This window comes from Rhodotorula toruloides (assembly GCF_000320785.1).
Source record: "Rhodotorula toruloides NP11 unplaced genomic scaffold Scaffold25, whole genome shotgun sequence".
NCBI classification, from domain to species: Eukaryota; Fungi; Basidiomycota; class Microbotryomycetes; order Sporidiobolales; family Sporidiobolaceae; genus Rhodotorula; species Rhodotorula toruloides.
Genome location: NW_015622985.1, coordinates 223,454 through 240,403, shown reverse-complemented (window position 1 = coordinate 240,403; position 16,950 = coordinate 223,454). Strand labels below are relative to the sequence as shown.

The 16,950-nt window shown below is 62.0% G+C and overlaps 6 protein-coding genes across 6 annotated transcripts; 2 read left to right on the top strand and 4 right to left on the bottom strand.

Annotated features, from left to right (window-relative positions):
- Positions 1 to 397: 397 nt before the first annotated feature.
- RHTO_04105 (peroxisomal ABC transporter) lies at positions 398 to 3,713 on the top strand (the record flags this gene model as incomplete). Its single annotated transcript, XM_016417773.1, has 16 exons — positions 398 to 545; positions 606 to 666; positions 769 to 1,123; positions 1,183 to 1,413; positions 1,467 to 1,513; positions 1,574 to 1,801; positions 1,861 to 1,945; positions 2,001 to 2,021; positions 2,077 to 2,257; positions 2,315 to 2,731; positions 2,789 to 2,891; positions 2,949 to 3,061; positions 3,117 to 3,172; positions 3,234 to 3,354; positions 3,424 to 3,535; positions 3,599 to 3,713. 16 exons carry the CDS (start codon positions 398 to 400, stop codon positions 3,711 to 3,713), a joined length of 2,394 nt encoding a protein of 797 aa, XP_016270932.1.
- A 282-nt stretch (positions 3,714 to 3,995) lies between these two features.
- On the bottom strand, positions 3,996 to 4,891 carry RHTO_04104 (diamine N-acetyltransferase; the record flags this gene model as incomplete). The annotated part of the gene is made up of 5 exons (XM_016417772.1): positions 3,996 to 4,065; positions 4,127 to 4,198; positions 4,268 to 4,316; positions 4,404 to 4,630; positions 4,686 to 4,891. 5 exons carry the CDS (start codon positions 4,889 to 4,891, stop codon positions 3,996 to 3,998), a joined length of 624 nt encoding a protein of 207 aa, XP_016270931.1.
- A 360-nt stretch (positions 4,892 to 5,251) lies between these two features.
- RHTO_04103 (1-aminocyclopropane-1-carboxylate synthase) lies at positions 5,252 to 7,200 on the bottom strand (the record flags this gene model as incomplete). Its single annotated transcript, XM_016417771.1, has 4 exons — positions 5,252 to 5,509; positions 5,620 to 6,413; positions 6,480 to 6,657; positions 6,841 to 7,200. The coding sequence occupies 4 exons, from the start codon at positions 7,198 to 7,200 to the stop codon at positions 5,252 to 5,254; spliced, it is 1,590 nt and encodes a 529-aa protein (XP_016270930.1).
- Positions 7,201 to 7,635: 435 nt separating this feature from the next.
- Positions 7,636 to 9,171, bottom strand: RHTO_04102 ((R,R)-butanediol dehydrogenase / diacetyl reductase; the record flags this gene model as incomplete). Its single annotated transcript, XM_016417770.1, has 7 exons — positions 7,636 to 7,860; positions 7,932 to 8,341; positions 8,428 to 8,591; positions 8,657 to 8,783; positions 8,851 to 8,897; positions 8,974 to 8,986; positions 9,054 to 9,171. 7 exons carry the CDS (start codon positions 9,169 to 9,171, stop codon positions 7,636 to 7,638), a joined length of 1,104 nt encoding a protein of 367 aa, XP_016270929.1.
- A 227-nt stretch (positions 9,172 to 9,398) lies between these two features.
- On the bottom strand, positions 9,399 to 15,725 carry RHTO_04101 (transcription coactivator, histone acetyltransferase; the record flags this gene model as incomplete). The annotated part of the gene is made up of 12 exons (XM_016417769.1): positions 9,399 to 9,736; positions 9,795 to 10,011; positions 10,071 to 10,169; positions 10,231 to 10,554; positions 10,616 to 11,236; positions 11,292 to 11,434; positions 11,488 to 12,552; positions 12,608 to 14,642; positions 14,696 to 15,001; positions 15,061 to 15,324; positions 15,386 to 15,525; positions 15,590 to 15,725. The coding sequence occupies 12 exons, from the start codon at positions 15,723 to 15,725 to the stop codon at positions 9,399 to 9,401; spliced, it is 5,688 nt and encodes a 1,895-aa protein (XP_016270928.1).
- Positions 15,726 to 15,962: 237 nt separating this feature from the next.
- On the top strand, positions 15,963 to 16,580 carry RHTO_04100 (uncharacterized protein; the record flags this gene model as incomplete). Its single annotated transcript, XM_016417768.1, has 1 exon — positions 15,963 to 16,580. The coding sequence occupies one exon, from the start codon at positions 15,963 to 15,965 to the stop codon at positions 16,578 to 16,580; it is 618 nt and encodes a 205-aa protein (XP_016270927.1).
- Positions 16,581 to 16,950: the final 370 nt, after the last annotated feature.

Here is a 16,950-nt window from a genome sequence, read left to right as displayed (position 1 = left end):
ACTCGCCAGCAGACGTCGAGAATGACGTGTCCACCACCGGCGAGATGTCAAGTTCGCCGGGAGGAGGAGACGTTCGTCACGACGTCCACCTCGAAGCGACGAGTGCTGCTGCTGGACCGTACTAGAGCATTGCCGACTGCCTGCTACGCCCCTCTAGCGAACCCACAGAGCGACGTCGCGCTCGCCCGACCCTCTCGCATCCTCATCTCGCCGACCAGACGACTCGCTCGTTCTGCCGCCGACATACGCCGCGAGGAGCCCATCGAGCCAGCCTGGGCTGTACACAGACACCGCCACGACCCGCCTACACCTCATCACCGCCCGCTCTTCCTCCCTGCTCCCGGCATCTCCCCCCACTTGAACGTGAATCGACCGAACGCCCGCCTCCTCCCTCTCCATGGCGCCCGCGCAGTCGAAGCTAGCGCAGCAATCAGCGTTGACGGGTCTGCGAGCGAAAGGCGGAGCGGCGGTCTTTGCGGCTCTCGTTGCGCTCGTCTACCTCCGGAGGAAAGTCGTGCAGGCGGCGGCAGAAGCGGCTGAGAAGCGTGAGTGCGGTTCTGGGTGCGGCATGGGCGGACAAACGCTGACGGTCTGGAGGCGCGCAGGGAATCGGCAAATGTTGACGACGCCGCAGATCGAGCTAGCGCAGAGGGACCTCTACAACCCGTCAGTCTGGCTTATCCTACAATTATTCCTGTCTCGCAGCACACTGTGCTTGACGAGATATGTAGGCCGCGTGCATAGACTGACGCTTCTTGACCTTGGCAGACTACCCGGCGGCGCCCGCGAACTCCTTGTTCCCGCGCGAGGACGAGTGTCGAAGGTCCTCATCAAGCCTACCAAAGCGACGACGTTTGCACGCCACCGCCCCCTCTTCCGCAAACCTCCTCCCGCACCTCGCTCCGCTTCGTCCACCGCACCGCCCAGCGCAGGCGCAGCCGCCCAGCGAGTCGGCGTCAACAAGGAGTTCTTCCGACAGCTTTCGGCCATCTTCCGGATCATCATTCCGCATGCGACGAGTAAGGAGGTGTGGCTCGTCGGCGCGCATACGGCTTTCCTGCTCTTGCGGACGTACCTCAGTCTGCTTGTCGCGCAACTCGACGGAAAGCTCGTCGGCGACCTCGTGAGTTTTTCCGTTCTCCAGCACACCGCGCGAGGGCTGCTGACAGTTGCGTTTGACAGGTCTCGGCGAACGGCAAAGGTTTCCTCCGCGGCCTCTGCTACTGGTTCCTCCTCGCGATCCCCTCAGTCTACACCAACGCCATGATCCGCTTCCTCCAGTCGAAACTCTCCATCTCGTTCCGCACCCGCCTCACGCGCTACGTGCATGACTTGTACCTCGACAAGAACGCGACGTTCTATAAAGTCGTCAACCTTGATTCGAGGATTGGAGCAAGCGGAGCGGACCAGTTTGTGCGTCGTCGAGAAGTGCTCGAGGTGCATCGTACTCACTCATCTACTTACAGGTCACGACCGACATCAACCGATTCTGCGAGACCCTCAGCGCTCTCTAGTGCGTCGAGGGAACGCCTTCGCAGCCTGAACTACGCTAACCCTCTGCCTTCACCACCAGCTCGAACGTCTCCAAGCCCACCCTCGACCTCATCCTCTTCAACATCCAACTCGGCCGCTCAATCGGCGGACGCGGCTCAGTCGGACTCTTCCTCTCCTACCTCGCGACCGCCTGGATCCTCCGCAAAGTCACGCCTGCATTCGGAAAACTCGCTGCGATTGAGGCGAAGCTCGAGGGAGACTTCCGTGCGGCGCATGCGAGGTTGATCATCAATTCGGAGGAGGTTGCGTGAGTCCCTTCTCGGAGGTCTGACGAAAGAGCAACCTGGACTGATACGAGCGAGACAGGTTCTACGACGGAGCGCCGATCGAGAAGGACATCTTGACGAAGGCGTACTTGCGGCTCATCAAGCACGTCAACTCGATCTACAAGGTACATCCGTCGACCTTCTTTTGCGCGAGCCTTACTGACGGTCCCGCCCTGACAGATGCGCATCCTCTACGGCATGGTGATTGGCACCGGAAGTCGCGTCGTAGAACTGTCGCTGACTCCCCGCCCCGCAGACGGAGGACATGGTCGTCAAGTACCTGTGGTCGGCAGCCGGCTATTGCCTCATCTCGATCCCAGTCTTCTTCCCCAAGGCGCGCAAGTTGGCTGCGGCTGCGGCCGGTACGTCGGTCGAGACGAAGGACCCGGCGAAGCAGAAGGGCGGAGACGGTCTGTCGATCTCGCAGCGAACCGAGAGTGCGTTCGCTTCTCCTGCCATCAGTCGTTTCGCTCGCTCATGCCATCGCTTCGCAGACTACATCTCGAACCGACGCCTGCTCCTCTCGCTCGCTGACGCCGGCGGTCGCCTCATGCTCTCCTGGAAAGACCTCTCCGAACTCGCCGGCTCGACTTCGCGCGTCTACACCCTCCTCTCGACCCTCCACGACCTCTCAACCTCGACCTACACCTCCCTCCCTCGTCCCGCCGACCTCGCCCCCAACGCTCCCTTCTACGACCTCGGCACCCTCAACGGCCGCTTCATCACCGATGCGCCGCCCGAGGAAGGCGTCACCCTTGACAAGGTTCCCATCGTCGCGCCTGCACCTGGCGTCGCGCGTGGAGGAGAAGAGCTTGTGCACCAATTGTCGGTTAGGGTCAAGCCCGGCGAGCATCTGCTCATCACGGGCGGGAACGGGACGGGAAAGACGGCCATTGCGCGTGTCCTCGCTGGTGCGTCTTTTCCTCTCGCTACTCGCCGTCAGATGTGCTGATATGACCGCTGGGCAGGTCTCTGGCCTGTCTGGGACGGCGTCGTCGTTCGTCCGGACGACACCAAGATCATGTTCCTCCCGCAGCGTCCGTACCTCAGCAGCGGTAGCCTGCGCGACCAGTAAGCCCCTTCGTTCTAGCCGAGCTGAGCATCGACCGACCGAGACGTCGTGCGCAGGATCATCTACCCTCACTCGTATCCGGACTTCGTCAAGTCTGGCAAGACCGACGAGGACTTGATGGAGATCCTTCGCAAGGTCCACCTCTCGTACCTGCCGAGCCGCGAAGGAGGTGCGTCTTTCGTCCCCGCCTTCTGAGACCTGGCTGACTCGGTCGCATTCTGCAGGCTACGATGTCCGCAAGGAATGGAAGGACATCCTGTCCGGCGGTGAGAAGCAGAGGGTACGCTGCACCGTCTCTCAAGTACCTTGGAGTACCGCTAACAACCGCATTTCGCTCGCAGATGGGCATGGCTCGCCTGTTCTACCACCTCCCTAAGTACGGCGTACTCGACGAGTGCACCTCGGCTGTCTCGACGGACGTCGAAGGCTCGATGTACCAGCACGCAAAGGATGTCGGCATCAGTGCGTTCGCGATCGTGCTGACACTTCCACCGAACCACAAGCCGACCTTCTGACCTTCGCGATCCGCAGCCCTCATGACCATCTCGCACCGGCCGAGTCTCTTCAAGCACCACATGTACCTCCTCCGCTTGACGGGCCACGAAGGCCAATGGGAGATGACGCAGATTGGCGAGGCAGAGCAGTGCGTTCTCTGCCGCTTCCGTCTTACCAAGACGGATGAGACTGACTCTCGCTTTGGACGCAGGTCTCTCTCGTTCCAGAAGGAGATCGAGTCGCTCCAAGCCAAGCTCGCCGAGGTCGAGACGTGGAAGAACCGACTCAGCACGATCGACGCCGAGCTGCACTTCAAGGAGACCTAACACCTGACCCCTCCTCGTCCACCTTTCCTCCCTCGCTTGTACATCCATCTTCTCGCGCTCGCTGTTACCGTATCTCTGGAAGAAAGCGTAAGACTAGACCGCAACAATCCCTCGCTGTCGTCGCAACAAGCCTGTATAGACCCGCCTTCGTGCCGTCGCCATCCTGTTATCACAACGTGCCCCTTGCAGGACACTGAGCGCGACGGACTGTAACGAGCTGCTCGATTCGGTTGTCTCGTCATCTCTCGGCGCGAACGAACGCCCCGTTCCAGCAAGCAGCTTCTACACCTCGTCCACCAGCTGCGGCTTCTTCTCCGGATGCCGTGCGAACCAGTCCTCCGCAAGTATGGCGCTGTCAGCCACGAAGCGTCAGTCAATCGAAAGACAGCGGGGCAGGAAGGAGGAGAGCGCACATAAGGATGTCGTCCCGCCAGGCACCCTGCGTCCACAGCGCTTTCCGTCGGCGCCCTTCCACGACGAAACCACTATGGCAGTTGGAGTATGTCAGTGAGAGCAAAACGGGAGCAGGCAGGGATGAATGAAGGCGGACTCACACTTTCTCGTAGACTCGGAAGGCAGGCTTGTTCCAGGCAAAGACGTTTCCTGCGGGACGGACGACACCGCGACAAAGCTCGTCAGTCGATTCATGAGGCTTTAACGACAGCACACGCGAAACGAGCGACGGCTCACCCTGCACCCTATTCAACCCAAATCCAACAAACGCCCTCTCCAACATCCACTCCATCGCCTCCGTTCCATAGCCCTTTCCCTGATGCTTCGGATGCACCGTCAACCCAAAGTGCGCGCAACGATGCTGGTTTCGACGATCCATCTCTTCCATCGAGAGGTTAACCCAGCCGACTGCTTCGCCTGCTTGAGTTGGTTCTTCGGGTGAGCGGGGGAGGCAAAAGATGATCCTGTGCCGGTACTCGTCAGCATGAAGTCGAGAGAAGCAGAAAACGCGCGACGCACCCAAGTAACGCCTTCTCCGTGAACTCCTTCGTCCCCTCGAGCGCTTTCTGACTCAACGGCCTCGTCATGCCTCCCATCGTGCCCATCTGCGTCGCCTCGTGCCCAAAGGCTTCGGCGAAGAACGCCTCGTCCTTGTCCCAGTCGACTGCGCGGTAGACGAGTCGGGAGGTTTGGAAGGGAGTGGGGGCGAGGATGGGCGTGTGCATCGCGTCGTGGCGGCTGGTGGCGAGTCAGGAAAGTGTAGCGAGAGTGTAGCAGGAGGGAGAGAAGCAAGAGCGGGTGCTATCAGCCTTGGGGGAGTGATTCGACCGTGCCATGCGGTGTTCGGGAGGACTCGACGAAGGGTAGAGGGACTCGAACGGAGCTTTGCGGGTGCCCGCAGATAAGCAGTACAGACGCTTCAAGAGTCTGCGAGGGACATAAACGAGAGCGAAGCGGATGGAGTGAAGAGAGAAGCGAAAGAGCGAAAGAGCGACAAACTCCTCCTCGCCCTTCGAGTCGTGCAATTGGTTGCGAATGCCGCCCTGCGGCGTGATAGAGCTTACAAACCCCGTGCAGCAGTTACTCTACGAATACTCGCGCATAAAGTCCTCGTGGAACTTCTTCAACCGCCTCACGTAGTCCTCCGTCCCGGGTGCGAGGAAGGTCGTTCGGAAGTGCCAGGTTCCAGGGGCCTGTCCGAAGCCGCTACCCGGGACCACGCAAATCCCCGTGCCCTCAAGAAGTTTCAGCGAGTAGTAGGCGTCTGGCGCTTGTCCGGCAGCTTTCGCGGCGGCGATGGCCTTGGGAGGAATGGTGATGGTCGGGAAGAGGTACATGGCGCCCTGCGATCGCCACGTAGCGTCAGTGAGTATCACTCTTCATACGAGACGAGCGAGAGGGCGAGGAAGAGCGAGAGGAGGAGGAGGAAAGATGGGATGAGGGGTGGACGCACCTCAGCGTCATTGCAAGTCACGCCTTCGAGTTCCCGGAACGCCTTGACGAGGATCTCGCTCCGCTCCTTCAGCGTCCGCGCAATCCCGCTGACCTCCTCCTTCCACAACGGATACGACTCGTCGCCCTCCTTGGGCGGCGTGCAAAGGATGTCGACACCAATCTGTCCTCCTAGCGACGGGCACAGCTGAATCGACGCGAGCTTGTACACCTGTTCCTCCGCCTCGGGGTGGAAGTTGCAAAGCTCGAAGTACCCTCCTCGGCGTCCGCACTCGCCCGACTGGCCCTTCGAGATCGAGTGGAACGAAACGAGCTCGACGTTGTCGGCGTATGGGGCGCCCATATCCTTCAGGGCCTTCTTGAACGAGACGAAGGGGCGCGCGTCACCGTAGACGTTCGACTGGTACACCTCATCGGCGAGGAGGACGAGTTTCTCTTCGTAGCAGAGCTTGATGATGTCCTGCATGTTCTCGCTCGACAAGCAGTTGCCGGTAGGGTTGCCGGGGTTAATGACGACCATAGCTTTGATGACCGTGCCCTCATGGCGGGCCTTCTCGAGGTTCGCCTTGAGGTTCTCGACGTCGAGACCCCAGTCGGCCGATTCTTCGAGGTAGTAAGGGACGGCGCGGGCGGCGTTGAGTGCGAGGGCGGCGGTGTAAAGGGGGTATTGGGGGATAGGGATGAGGACGCCGTCAAGAGGGCTCGAGATGAGGATCTGGAGGATGTTGGAGACACCGGTCGAGGCGCCCGCCGTCAGGTAGATCTTGCCAGGCGAGGAGGGATGGCCGTCGCGGTCTGTTCGCTTGCATAGTCAGCAAGAAAGACTCGCAATCGCCAGAGTGAACGAGTGTCGCGACCCACTCTCGATGAACTGGGCGACGCGTTTCCGAATCGCCGGGACACCCATCGAGTGCGAGTACGCTCCGACGCTGCCAATCTCCTTGAGGAGTGATCGTGCACGCTCGATGGCATCGCTGGGGAAGATGGACGAGGTCGAGGGGTGGTCGAGGAGGTCGGGGTATTCTGTCAAGGCCGACACCTGCGCGAACCGGATTCAGTCGGTCCGCATTCGTTCAGTCATTCCATTGCCCTGTCCTCTCAGCCAGTACAACGCAATACAGCCCCGCGATAAGCAGCAACCGGTTCTCCCCCACTTGACTCGCCGCCGCGGCATCCCCTCGTCGTCGCCTGAGCGCGCAAGAAGAGCGAACAGTGAGCTCACCTGTCGCAAGAACGTCAGGGGCTTCTGATCGAGCTGCTGGGGGTTGCCGATGTTGCAGTTGACGACCGTGTCGAACGGGAGACCCGCGTCCTTGCCCTTCTCCTCGAGCTGCTCGCGCAGTTCCTCTGCGCGGAGCGGGATCGCACCTCGGACGGCGTACTGCGCCTCGAGGACATGCTTGTTCATGCGCTCGTTGGTGAGGACGCGGTAGGCCGGGTCTCGCGGTTCGTCCGACGAGTGCATCTGGCGGTGGAGCGAGGTGAAGAGGGTCGAGGTGAGCGCCGACGCAAAGCTGGTCATCTTGGGCGTCTGCCTGTGCGCACTGGCGAGCACGCGGCGCGAGGTGGTCGTGGAGAGCATCGCAAAGGGGCGGACTGGGTCGGATGTGATGTGCCGACGGCGGGCGGGCGACGAGTCAAGCGAGCAGAAGGGCGCTCGAACTGGGCGCGACTGAGCTTTGGCACGGTCCGCGGAACTTGCGGAAAGAGCAGACGAAGAGGAGACCAAACGCCCGCTTGGATCGCTCTCCTCGACCAAGTCAAATCTGGTTCCAAGCAAGCGACAGCGGAGAAGAGAAAAACGACGAGCGGAGAACATCGCCATTCTCAGCGGGGCTAGAAGTGTGGAGGCGTGGCAAAAGGGAGACCTTCGCAATGCAGGAGGAACCCGTTCACTGCCTGCTCTGCGCCATTGAGCCCGTCCAGCGTCAGTACAACAGTCTATACATCTGTGGGAGACACCCGAGATCAGTGACCAAGTCGGGAGGCGAGCAAGGACCGTCGGAACGCACCTCTCCTACTTCTCCTCGCGCTCCTCGAGCTGCACCAAGATCTTGACCTGGCTCGGATCGCTCCTGAGCACCTCCAACCCCTTGTCGAACACCTCCTCGAGCCTGATCCGCGACGTGATCAAGTCGTCGACTTTGATCGTGCCAGCCGAGAGAGCGGCAAGGACTTCGCGCATGTCTTGGGCGTTGAAGCAGCAGGAGGAGGTGAGGGTCGATTCTTTTCCTAAGAGGTTCTGCGTCACGTCCCGCGCAGTCAGCTGAAGGTGCGCAAAGGGCAGTGGGGGAAAGGAGAGGCCGGACGCACCCACATGTCGACCGTGGGCTTCTTGTCCTTATCCCAAAGCGCAACCATCACGACCCTGCCCTTCTTCCTCACCCCCTCCATAGCCGCATCAAGTGTCCTCTGCATCCCCGCACAATCAATCGCCACATCCACTCCCCTCCCCTTCGTCAAATCCATCACACGCTTGACAACATCCTCCTTCGTAGGGTCCACTACCTCCGTTGCGCCGCATGAGTAGGCGATCTGAGCGCGCACAGGAGAGGGCTCGGAGACATAGACCGCTGATGCACCGCGAGCTACGAGTACGCGGGTGACGAGTGCGCCGATGGGTCCGGAACCGAGGACGAGGGCCGTCTCGCCGCGCTGGAAGGAGGAGCAGCCGACGGCGTGCCAGGCGACTGAGAGGGGCTCGGCGAGGGCGGCGATGTCGACTGTACGCGCGCCGCGAGGTCAGAGGCGAAGTCAGCGATTTCGGGACAGAAGCGACGGTCTAGCCTGTCGTCGAGTGCGAACGTACGAGGCACGTTGTCCGGCACGACATGCACGTTGGTCTGGGCGACATTGACGAAAGGCGCGAGACCGCCGGGCCTCGAGTACCCATACAGTCCGATCGGGGTCGCGCAGAGAGGCGTCAAGCCTTGCTTGCACGACTCGCATTCTCGGCACGAGATGACAGGTTCGCTGCGTGGTTACGAGGCGTCAGCACCGAGAAGGGAGGAGCAGGAAGCCAGGAAAAGGAGACGGACATGCACACTCGCGTCCCAACTTTCAACCTGCTCCCGTCGACGCCTTCGCCAACATCCACGATCGTCCCGCTGAACTCATGACCGAGCGTCTCGGGGATCGTGCGGCCAGTAAGCGGGTGTGGTTGGCCTGCGAAGAGCGAGAGTCGAGGGTTAGAGGCACTTTTTGAGAAGTAGAAGCTGAATAAGGGCCGCACCGGCTGGACAGCAGGTCAAGGGACCGTGGTAGACCTCATGCAAGTCGCTGAGAACGGGAAGGGAGGCGTCAGCACGGAGAGCGGAGGGTTCGAGTGTCGAGAGGGATGAGGGGGGAGGCTCACGAGCCGCAGATGCCTGCACGCGGACCCGCAATCGGTCAATTCCAACGCCTCCAACTCTCATGCAAGGCAGCTTCACGCACCGCAGTAGCTGACCTTCACCCTCACCTCTCCCTTCTCGAGCGGGGGAACCTCGACCTCCTCGAGCTTGAGCGCCGGCGTGCCGCGATAGACCTGTGCGAGCATTCGTTCGGGAGCCATACCAAGTCGTAGCAAGTGTCAAAGAGGCGAGCGGAGGAGGAGACGAGGAGCGAAGGGTGTTCGTTCGCTCGGAAGCCGATTCCGAGCGGGTGGGGTGGACGACGGATCGCTGTCGCGCGAGGAGGGGACTTTCCGGCGTATCGAGCATAGCAATGCAGCCCTGGGAACGCCTTATTGTAGAGGACGACGAAGAGACGCGTTGCAGTCGCGGGAACCCAGTCCCCCGTCTACCCGCTCAAGATCCTGATCGTCTCCTTCTCCAACTCCTTCACGCCCGCCTTCAATCCCGCCTTGACCGCCGCACTCCACAACTCCCTGTCCTCCTTGCGCTCGGGCTGGTTCGCCTCGTAACGGACGAAGGCAAGGAGGGTGACCGTTGTATAGAAGCGCTCCTGGACGCTAGTCGAGGCGGAGGGGGCGTCAAGAGTGGCGGAGACGGCTCGGAGTATGTCGGAAAGGCGAGAGAGGATGAGCGGGAGGAGGGAGGAAGAGGTGGAAGTGGGCGAGAGATGCGTAACGACGTGCCGGACGAGGTCGAGCAATGTCGGAGCGTCGACGGCGGTGACTGCGAAGGCCAGCTACGTCAGCAAGTATATATGCGAGACGAGAGAGAGCGAACACACCATCCGGTCCAACAGCATTCACCGTCGCCTCGACCACATCCGCAACACCCGCCATCTTGTCCCACGGGACGACCTGCGCCATGTTGCACACGACCTGGAGGAAGAGCCGGCGTTCGGCGATGTCGAGCGGAAGCTGGGAGGATAGCCAGCCGAGCAGGCCGTTGCGGGAAAGGAGCTCGCGTGCGGCTGCCGGGATCGAGGTTGCGCGGATGAGGAACTGCATTGAGTGCGATGTCAGCGCGGAAAGTCACGAAAAGCGAGCGTGTACGGACTGACCTTGAGGACGAGCTTGCGGAGAGGCGGGTCTTGCCTGCTCGCTTCGAACAGCGACGCGAGAAGCTCGAAGACCTGTCGGCGCCGGTAGATCTTCCAGTCCTGAGAGGCGTAGACGCGGATCAGCACAATTGTCGAGTATTGAAAAGGCAGCCTGACGAACCTGCGACCGCACGAGACCCTCCGTCAAGTACCTCACCATCCAAGCCCTCTCCTCCCTCGGCGCCGCCGCATACTCATCCGTATTGCTCGAATAAAGCATATTGTAGAACAGCGGGACGTCGCGGACGTCCATCGTCGAGCGCTGGAGGAGGAAGCGCATGAAGGGCGGGTAGAGAGCGGATTCGGGAGAGCCGATGAGAGAGACGCAGTGTGCGAGGAAGAGGGCGATCGAGGAGGGGATTGCTTCGCCCGCTTGGGAGTAGATCGTCAGGCGCACTTGGGTCAAGACGAGGACGAGCTCGTCTTTCTCGCGGAACGCGAGCGGCTGTGCGGGCGAGCGGAAGAGGTGAGCTGCGGGACGGGCAGAGCGTGAGAAGTGGACTCACTTCGGCCTTCTTCAGCAGAGCCGCAAGCGCCGACCTTGCCAGTCCGCGCAGGCCGTTGTCACTCGACGCAAGCGCCGCGACGACCGTGCCGAGCATGCCACTCTCGAGCAGCGTCGTCCACTCCTGCAGCTTCAAGTCGTCCTCATCCGCAAGCGCCGCGACGAACGGCACGATGAAGTGCGGGTCGTATGTCCTCGCGTCGTCTTCAGCCGCGGACGACGTGCGAGTCGAGGCGAACGCGCGAGCCCAGCTGCGACAGACGAAAGTCTTCTGACTCGCGGCAATAGCAGCGATGCGGGTGCCGTCAAGGAGCGAGGCCGAGTCGATCGAGGGCGCCCAGTTGCGAAGTGCCGGCGAGACGGATGCGCCGCTGACGAGCTCGATGCGCTGGAACAGGTCGAGGAGAGAGCGGTCGCCGGGGGACAGAGTACCTCGGTAGAAGGGGACGAGGCGCTCAACGGAACGGGCGTTCGCGGCGGCCGTGGGCGAAGACGATGCGAGAGCGAGGACGAGTGCAAGGGCGGAGGAGACTGCGGTAGGCGAGTCGGTTGGGTTGGCGGTGAAGGCGTGGAAACGGGGCGACGCGAAGATCTCGTTGAGGTGCCGAGTGACCTCGTTGTCCTGTGCGACGACTAATCAGTGTTTTTCTCGTAAAGAAAGCTCCCGACCAACGCACCTTCAGCTGCTGCTGCTCACAAAGAGCCGTGCCGAGCGCCGTCGCGTAAGGCTGGTCGAGCCGCCTTGTCGTGATGGCCGTGATGAGCGGGCTCAGCGCATTGCTCGTCAGCGACAACGTCGTGCGTTCGTGAAGCGTCGCAGCTGTTCGGGAGAAGTCAGCTTCGACCGAATGGGTGCAATCGCGAGCGACTCACTCAGAGCCTCCACGAGCTGCCTAACCTCCTCTCCATCCTCCTCATCCTCCGCGAACCGTCGCACCAGGCCCTCGAACGTCGCGTTCACGAATGCTTCAAGCATACTCGTCAGGGTCTGTCGCGTCCTCGCCAAAGTCGAGGCGAGCCTGATGTCGGCAGCGCGGAAGCCGTCGCGACCGAGACCTGTCAGACGAGCTCGCAGGACCGCCTCAACCTCCTTGGAGGTGTCATGCGAGACGATCACCGCGACCGCTCGCAAGGCCTCGGCAGCCGCGCGTGCGGGCGACGTCGCAAGTTGCTGAACGAGCGCTGCGACGATGTCCGGCTGGACCGAGGCGTTCGAGTCGACCTTCGCCTCAGCGACTTTGACGAGTGCCTCTAGCGGTGCGGCTAAGGCGACGAGGTCCGTCTCGACGCCCTTTCCTGCAAGCCAAGCGGCGAACCGGACGCGCGCGGCCGTAGAGCGGTACACGAGCGCGGCGAGCGTCTTTGCTTGCGCCGTCGAAACGGCGGAACCGGCGAGGAGCTCGGCAGCCCAGTCGTCTGCCTTCGGAAGGCTGCTCCACTCCTTCGAGCGAGTTGCCGAGGAGGTCGAGAAAGGGAGCAGCGCGTCGGCGCCTTTGACGAGGACGTCGCCTGCCTTCTCAAGACCGTCGATGGTCAAGAGGGTGTTTAGGCGGGAGAACTGAGAGGACCAGAACGAGAGGAAGGAGGTCGAAGTCGGCAGGTCGAGGACGCGGGCGAAGGCGGAACCGAGAAGCTGCTTCGATGCTGGGTCGAGGGTGGTGGGATCGGCGCTGAAGTGTGAAAGGAGCGCCTCGAGGAGGGGAAGGGAGGAGGTCGTGGCGAAGAAGGGAAGGAGAGGGCCGGCAGCGAGTACGCGCTGGGAGAGACCGGTTGGAGGTGGCGGCGGCGATGAACGGCGCTTGCGCTTCTTCGCGGGTGGCTCAGACGCGGGATTGACGGGGGTGAGATCGGCGAGAACGGCGTCGCAAAACGGCTGGACGAGGAGGATATCGGAAGAGACGGTCGGGTCAAGCACCTGACCGACCAGTCGAACCGTGTCTGCGCAAGAGAAGATCAATCACAAGCTCGCGCGAATGCTGTGAAGGCAACGTACTCGTGTAGCCGGCGGAGGAGAGACCATCCCGCTTGAACACGCCGAGCAATCCCTCCTGAGCGACCAACATCTCCTTGATCTCCTTCTTCGGCGCCTCGCCCGCTTGACCGTACGCCCGCACGATGAATGCGGTGACCTCATCGGCTTGCGAGCCGTTGACGAAGCGGTGCAACAACAGTCGCACAGTCGGGACGTGGAAAGACGAGGTCGAAACGAAGCCGAGGATTGTTCGCGCGATGGACGGGTGGGTCAACTCGGTCGCACGCGCGTGGATGAGGACGAGGGGTAGTGGCATCGCAGCAAGGACACGCTGGAGCTGTGTCGAGTCGGCGAGCGAGGCGAAGACGTTCTGCTTGACGGGACTCAGGGACGCGACGACCGAAGCGAGTTCGTCGTCCTCCGATTCCTCGAGACGCGAGGCGAGTGCAGGCACAACACCATCGACAACCTCGTGACCCTGCGCGACGGCGAGACAGTCGCGCAACAACCTCACGAGCTCCTCCTCCTTAGGAAGCTTCTCCTCAAGAACATCCACCAACTGCCCTACCATCGAAAGCTCCTTCTGCTGCGCCAAGAAGTGCAGCACACTATCCTTGACGAACGCGCGCACCGCGTCGTCCTGATTCGCCGCAAGTTCCGCCACGACCGTCGCGAGCAACCTACTGAACCCCCTTTCGGCCTCTTGCGCCGAGTGCTCGAGCTTCAAAGGCGCCGTGAGCGTCTTCTGCACGCATTTGGCGAAAAAGTCGAGTACGACGTCCATCTCTTCGCTCGTCGCTGACCTTCCAGTACCCTCAGCCGCAGGGACCGGCAACGCTCTCAACCAAACATCCACCTCGCCCTCATCCACCGCGTTCGCTCCAGGCACCCCAAACAACAACGGCGAGTCGAGTTGTCTCCTCAGAATCTCGCGCAAGAGCGCGCGGTTCGAGCGGGTGGCGGGCGTGCGGTAGAGCTGGAAGAGCGGGACGAGGGAGGACTTGTAGTGGTCTCCGGGGCGGTTGAGGGAGATGTTGGATGAGGAGGAGTGCGCGGCGGCGAGGCGAAGGGCGTAGGAAGAGGAGATGGCGAGTAGGCCGGAGGAGCCTTGTGCGTCGGTCGAGTCGGTGGAGGGCGAGGCGGGCCGGGCATGTTGGGCGTACGTCTGAGGGAGTTTGGCGAAATCGAATTTGAGCGTGGCGATGAGCGAGGGTGCGACGCGGTGGTAGAGGAAGAGGAGGCGAAGTGCGACGTTGGTGCGCAGGAGCGCGCCTTCAGCCATCCCGTCGTCCTTCTTCTTCGGTGCCGTCGCCTCACCATCCTTCTCCTTCCCAGCTGCCGCCGACGCAGCAGCAGCCGCCGCTGTCTTGGTCATCAAACCCACAACAATACTCGGATCCGGCAGCCGATTCCTCAACTCGTCCCTAACTTTCCTCGCCTGAACGGCCCACCTCCCTCCCTCGCCCTCCTCAAGCACGCGACTCGTCTCAGCCATAACCTCAAGGACTTTCGCAGCCTTCTGGAGGATCGAGAGGAGGAAGAGGGACGAGAGGAACGAGACGAGGGGTGTTTCGTGCGTGATGGATTTGGTGTACCAGGCGCGGTTGAGGGTGGAGGACGTAGAAGGCGGGAGGATGGTATCGAGGATGGTGGAGACAGCCGGAGGAGGGGCCGTTCCGCCCTTCGACAAGTCCCGCGCGACAGGCAGCCCAACCACCTGCGTCGCAAACGTGATCGCGCTAACCCACCTCGAACTCAACCTCGGATCTAACGAGCTCGGGAACTTGGTCCAGAACGCTCCGGCGAGGATCGGTGCAGAGCGAAGGATCTCGAGACCCAAGTCTCGCTGGCGCGGGGATTCGGTGACTTTGAGTGCGCGGAGGAGGGTCGAGAGGACGCGTTGAGGGTGGGACGAGCGGCCGGGTGGTGAGGAGGCGATTTGGTCCGAGAGCCAGGTGGTGAGCAGTTGGAGGAAACGGTGGATTGAGAGTGAGGGGTGGGAGGGGGGAACGTCGTCGTCGCCAACTGGGAGCGGGTAGTCGTACAACTTGACGAGCTGTGTGGCACCAAGTCAGCCAACTTCGGGAGATCAAGAGAGGGAGAACGCACCTCGTTGATGCACGCCTCATCAAACACGTTCCTCCTCGCCTCGAGCCCAACCCTCCGTTCAACCACCACCTCCCTCGCCACAACCTCCAACACAAGCCCGACCACACTCTCGGGATCCTCATTCAAGCCCTTGAAGACGCCGCTCAACAAGCCCTTGGTTTCGAGGACTTGGGATTTGAGGCGGACGTCCGAGGCGGAGAGGAATGAGAGGACGAGGAGGATCAGGAGAGTGCGGATGTCGGGTTTCGAGAGGGCGTTGGAAGAGGTGAGCGAGCGGAGGCGGGTCTTGTACAGGCGAGAAGTGACCTGCGCGAACGATGCGAGTCAGTTTCTGCGATCAACATGATGCGGAAAGGTGTGCGCACCTTGGGCGACCACCCAAAACACCCAAACACCTTCCTCGCATACTTCCCACCGCCGAATCCAACAAGCACATTACACAACTTGAGCGACGCAGTCGTGACATCGTTTCGTCCCGGGTTCAAGCTCCGTTCGAGGTAGGGGTGGTATTTCGGCGAGAGGAGGGTCTTGAGCAGGTCCGGGGAGGGCGTGAAGGGGTCTGTCGAGGCGAGGCGGACGAGGGAAGTCAGGCAGGAGAGGACGGCGGTCGAGAGCGGGGAGTTGTTGGTCTGCGGGCGAACGGCCGGCGCTTAGCTCGCGCCCTTGGCAGTGTCAGTCAGCCCCACACACCTTGTTAGCCAGGTCCCACGCCTCGAAGACGCCCTCGCAGCCCGGGTGCAGCTTGAGGTAGTCGAGCAAGAGGTCCGGCTGCGCTCTCGGCGCCTCCCTGGCGACCAACGCCGCTGCCCGCTTGTCGATTTGATTCAGAGCTGTACATGCATACCATCTGCGTCAGTCCAGCCGGTCATGCGGGTCCACGAGGGGAGAGCGCACCCGCTTGAAGCGCTGCGGCATCCCTGGTCTTGAGCGAGCGCACGACGGCGTCTGGCGAGTCGAAGGGCGGGATGGTCGCTTGTTGTGGCTTTGCCTGCCTATGCGGCGGTGGCTGGCCCGCTGTCTGCCCGTCCATGGCCTGTGGAGAGTGTGAGAGTTGGATGAGCTCGCGCTCGAAGCGATGAAGGCGAGGGTCGCTCGCAAAGTGTCACCTTGGAGTGAATGGACTGGCTGGTAAATCCAGCGAGAGTGTATTGCATTACTGTAAGATATTTCTAGTATCCAGAGGGACATTGAGTTGAACCTCCTCCTCGCTCGCTCGCTGCCATCGCTCACCCCTTCACGACTTGACCACCGCACGGCGCACAGAGGGATGGCGACCGTCGCACGCGCATTCAAGGCCACCGCACCCGCCGCCCAACGACTGCGGCGCACGCGCGACCCGCTCACCTCGTCCTCCGTCGCCCAGCACTTCACCCTCCCCTCCGGCTCACACTTTGTCGTGCGCCCTCCCCCGTCCGTCTTGCCGCCCACCCTGCCAGTCCCACCAACCGAGGCGGCACTCCCTCACGCCGACAAGTTCGCACAGACGCCGTTCGCGAGCGCAGTGCACCAACCCGCCGTAGCTTCATCGCTTCCGCCCTCCTTGCACGCCCAGCAACCCCAGCAGGCGAATCAGCACCTCCTCGCTCCTTCTCGACCACCCCCCGCCACCCCCGAAAAGAAACTCTCGCCTCAAGAGGTTCAGGAGTTGCAGGCATTGAGGCGGAGCGACTCGAACTACTGGACCACGGGCACCCTCGCGCGCAAGTTTGGCGTCTCGCGCAACACGGTCACGATGCTCGGGTTTGGCGAGGGGATCGAGGCGGAGAGGATTGCGGCGGAGCGCAAGAGGGTCGTCGACGCGGCAAAGGCGAGGAGGGAGGAGAGGTACGGATGGCGCAAGGCGATTGCGCGCGAGGAGAGGCAGCGGAGGAGGACGCTGTGGTGAGAGGTGGAGCGTGTACACTCGTTTTGCATCGCAGGGTCGCATCTCGCATCTTGTGTCGAGGAGGAAGAGGTCGTCTCTTGCCGCTCGCTCTCTGGCGCCGTCTGGCTTGGTGAGAGTGCTCTGATAGAGCATAGTGTTGCATCTACGGAGAGACCAGCAGGCCTCGCTTGTTGTCACCACCCCCTTCGCTCCCTCTCGCCTCTCTCGCTCCGTCACTTTACCTGCTCCCGCTCGCACGCTCTAAAAAGCCCAGCTAGCAAGCCAAGACGGCTTTTCCACTGCTACACTCCTTCCAGCGCCAGTCCCGCACCCGCCAGCTCGTCTCCCTCGCGCTCCTCGCCCTCGTCCTCCTCCTCATCTCTCCCCACCT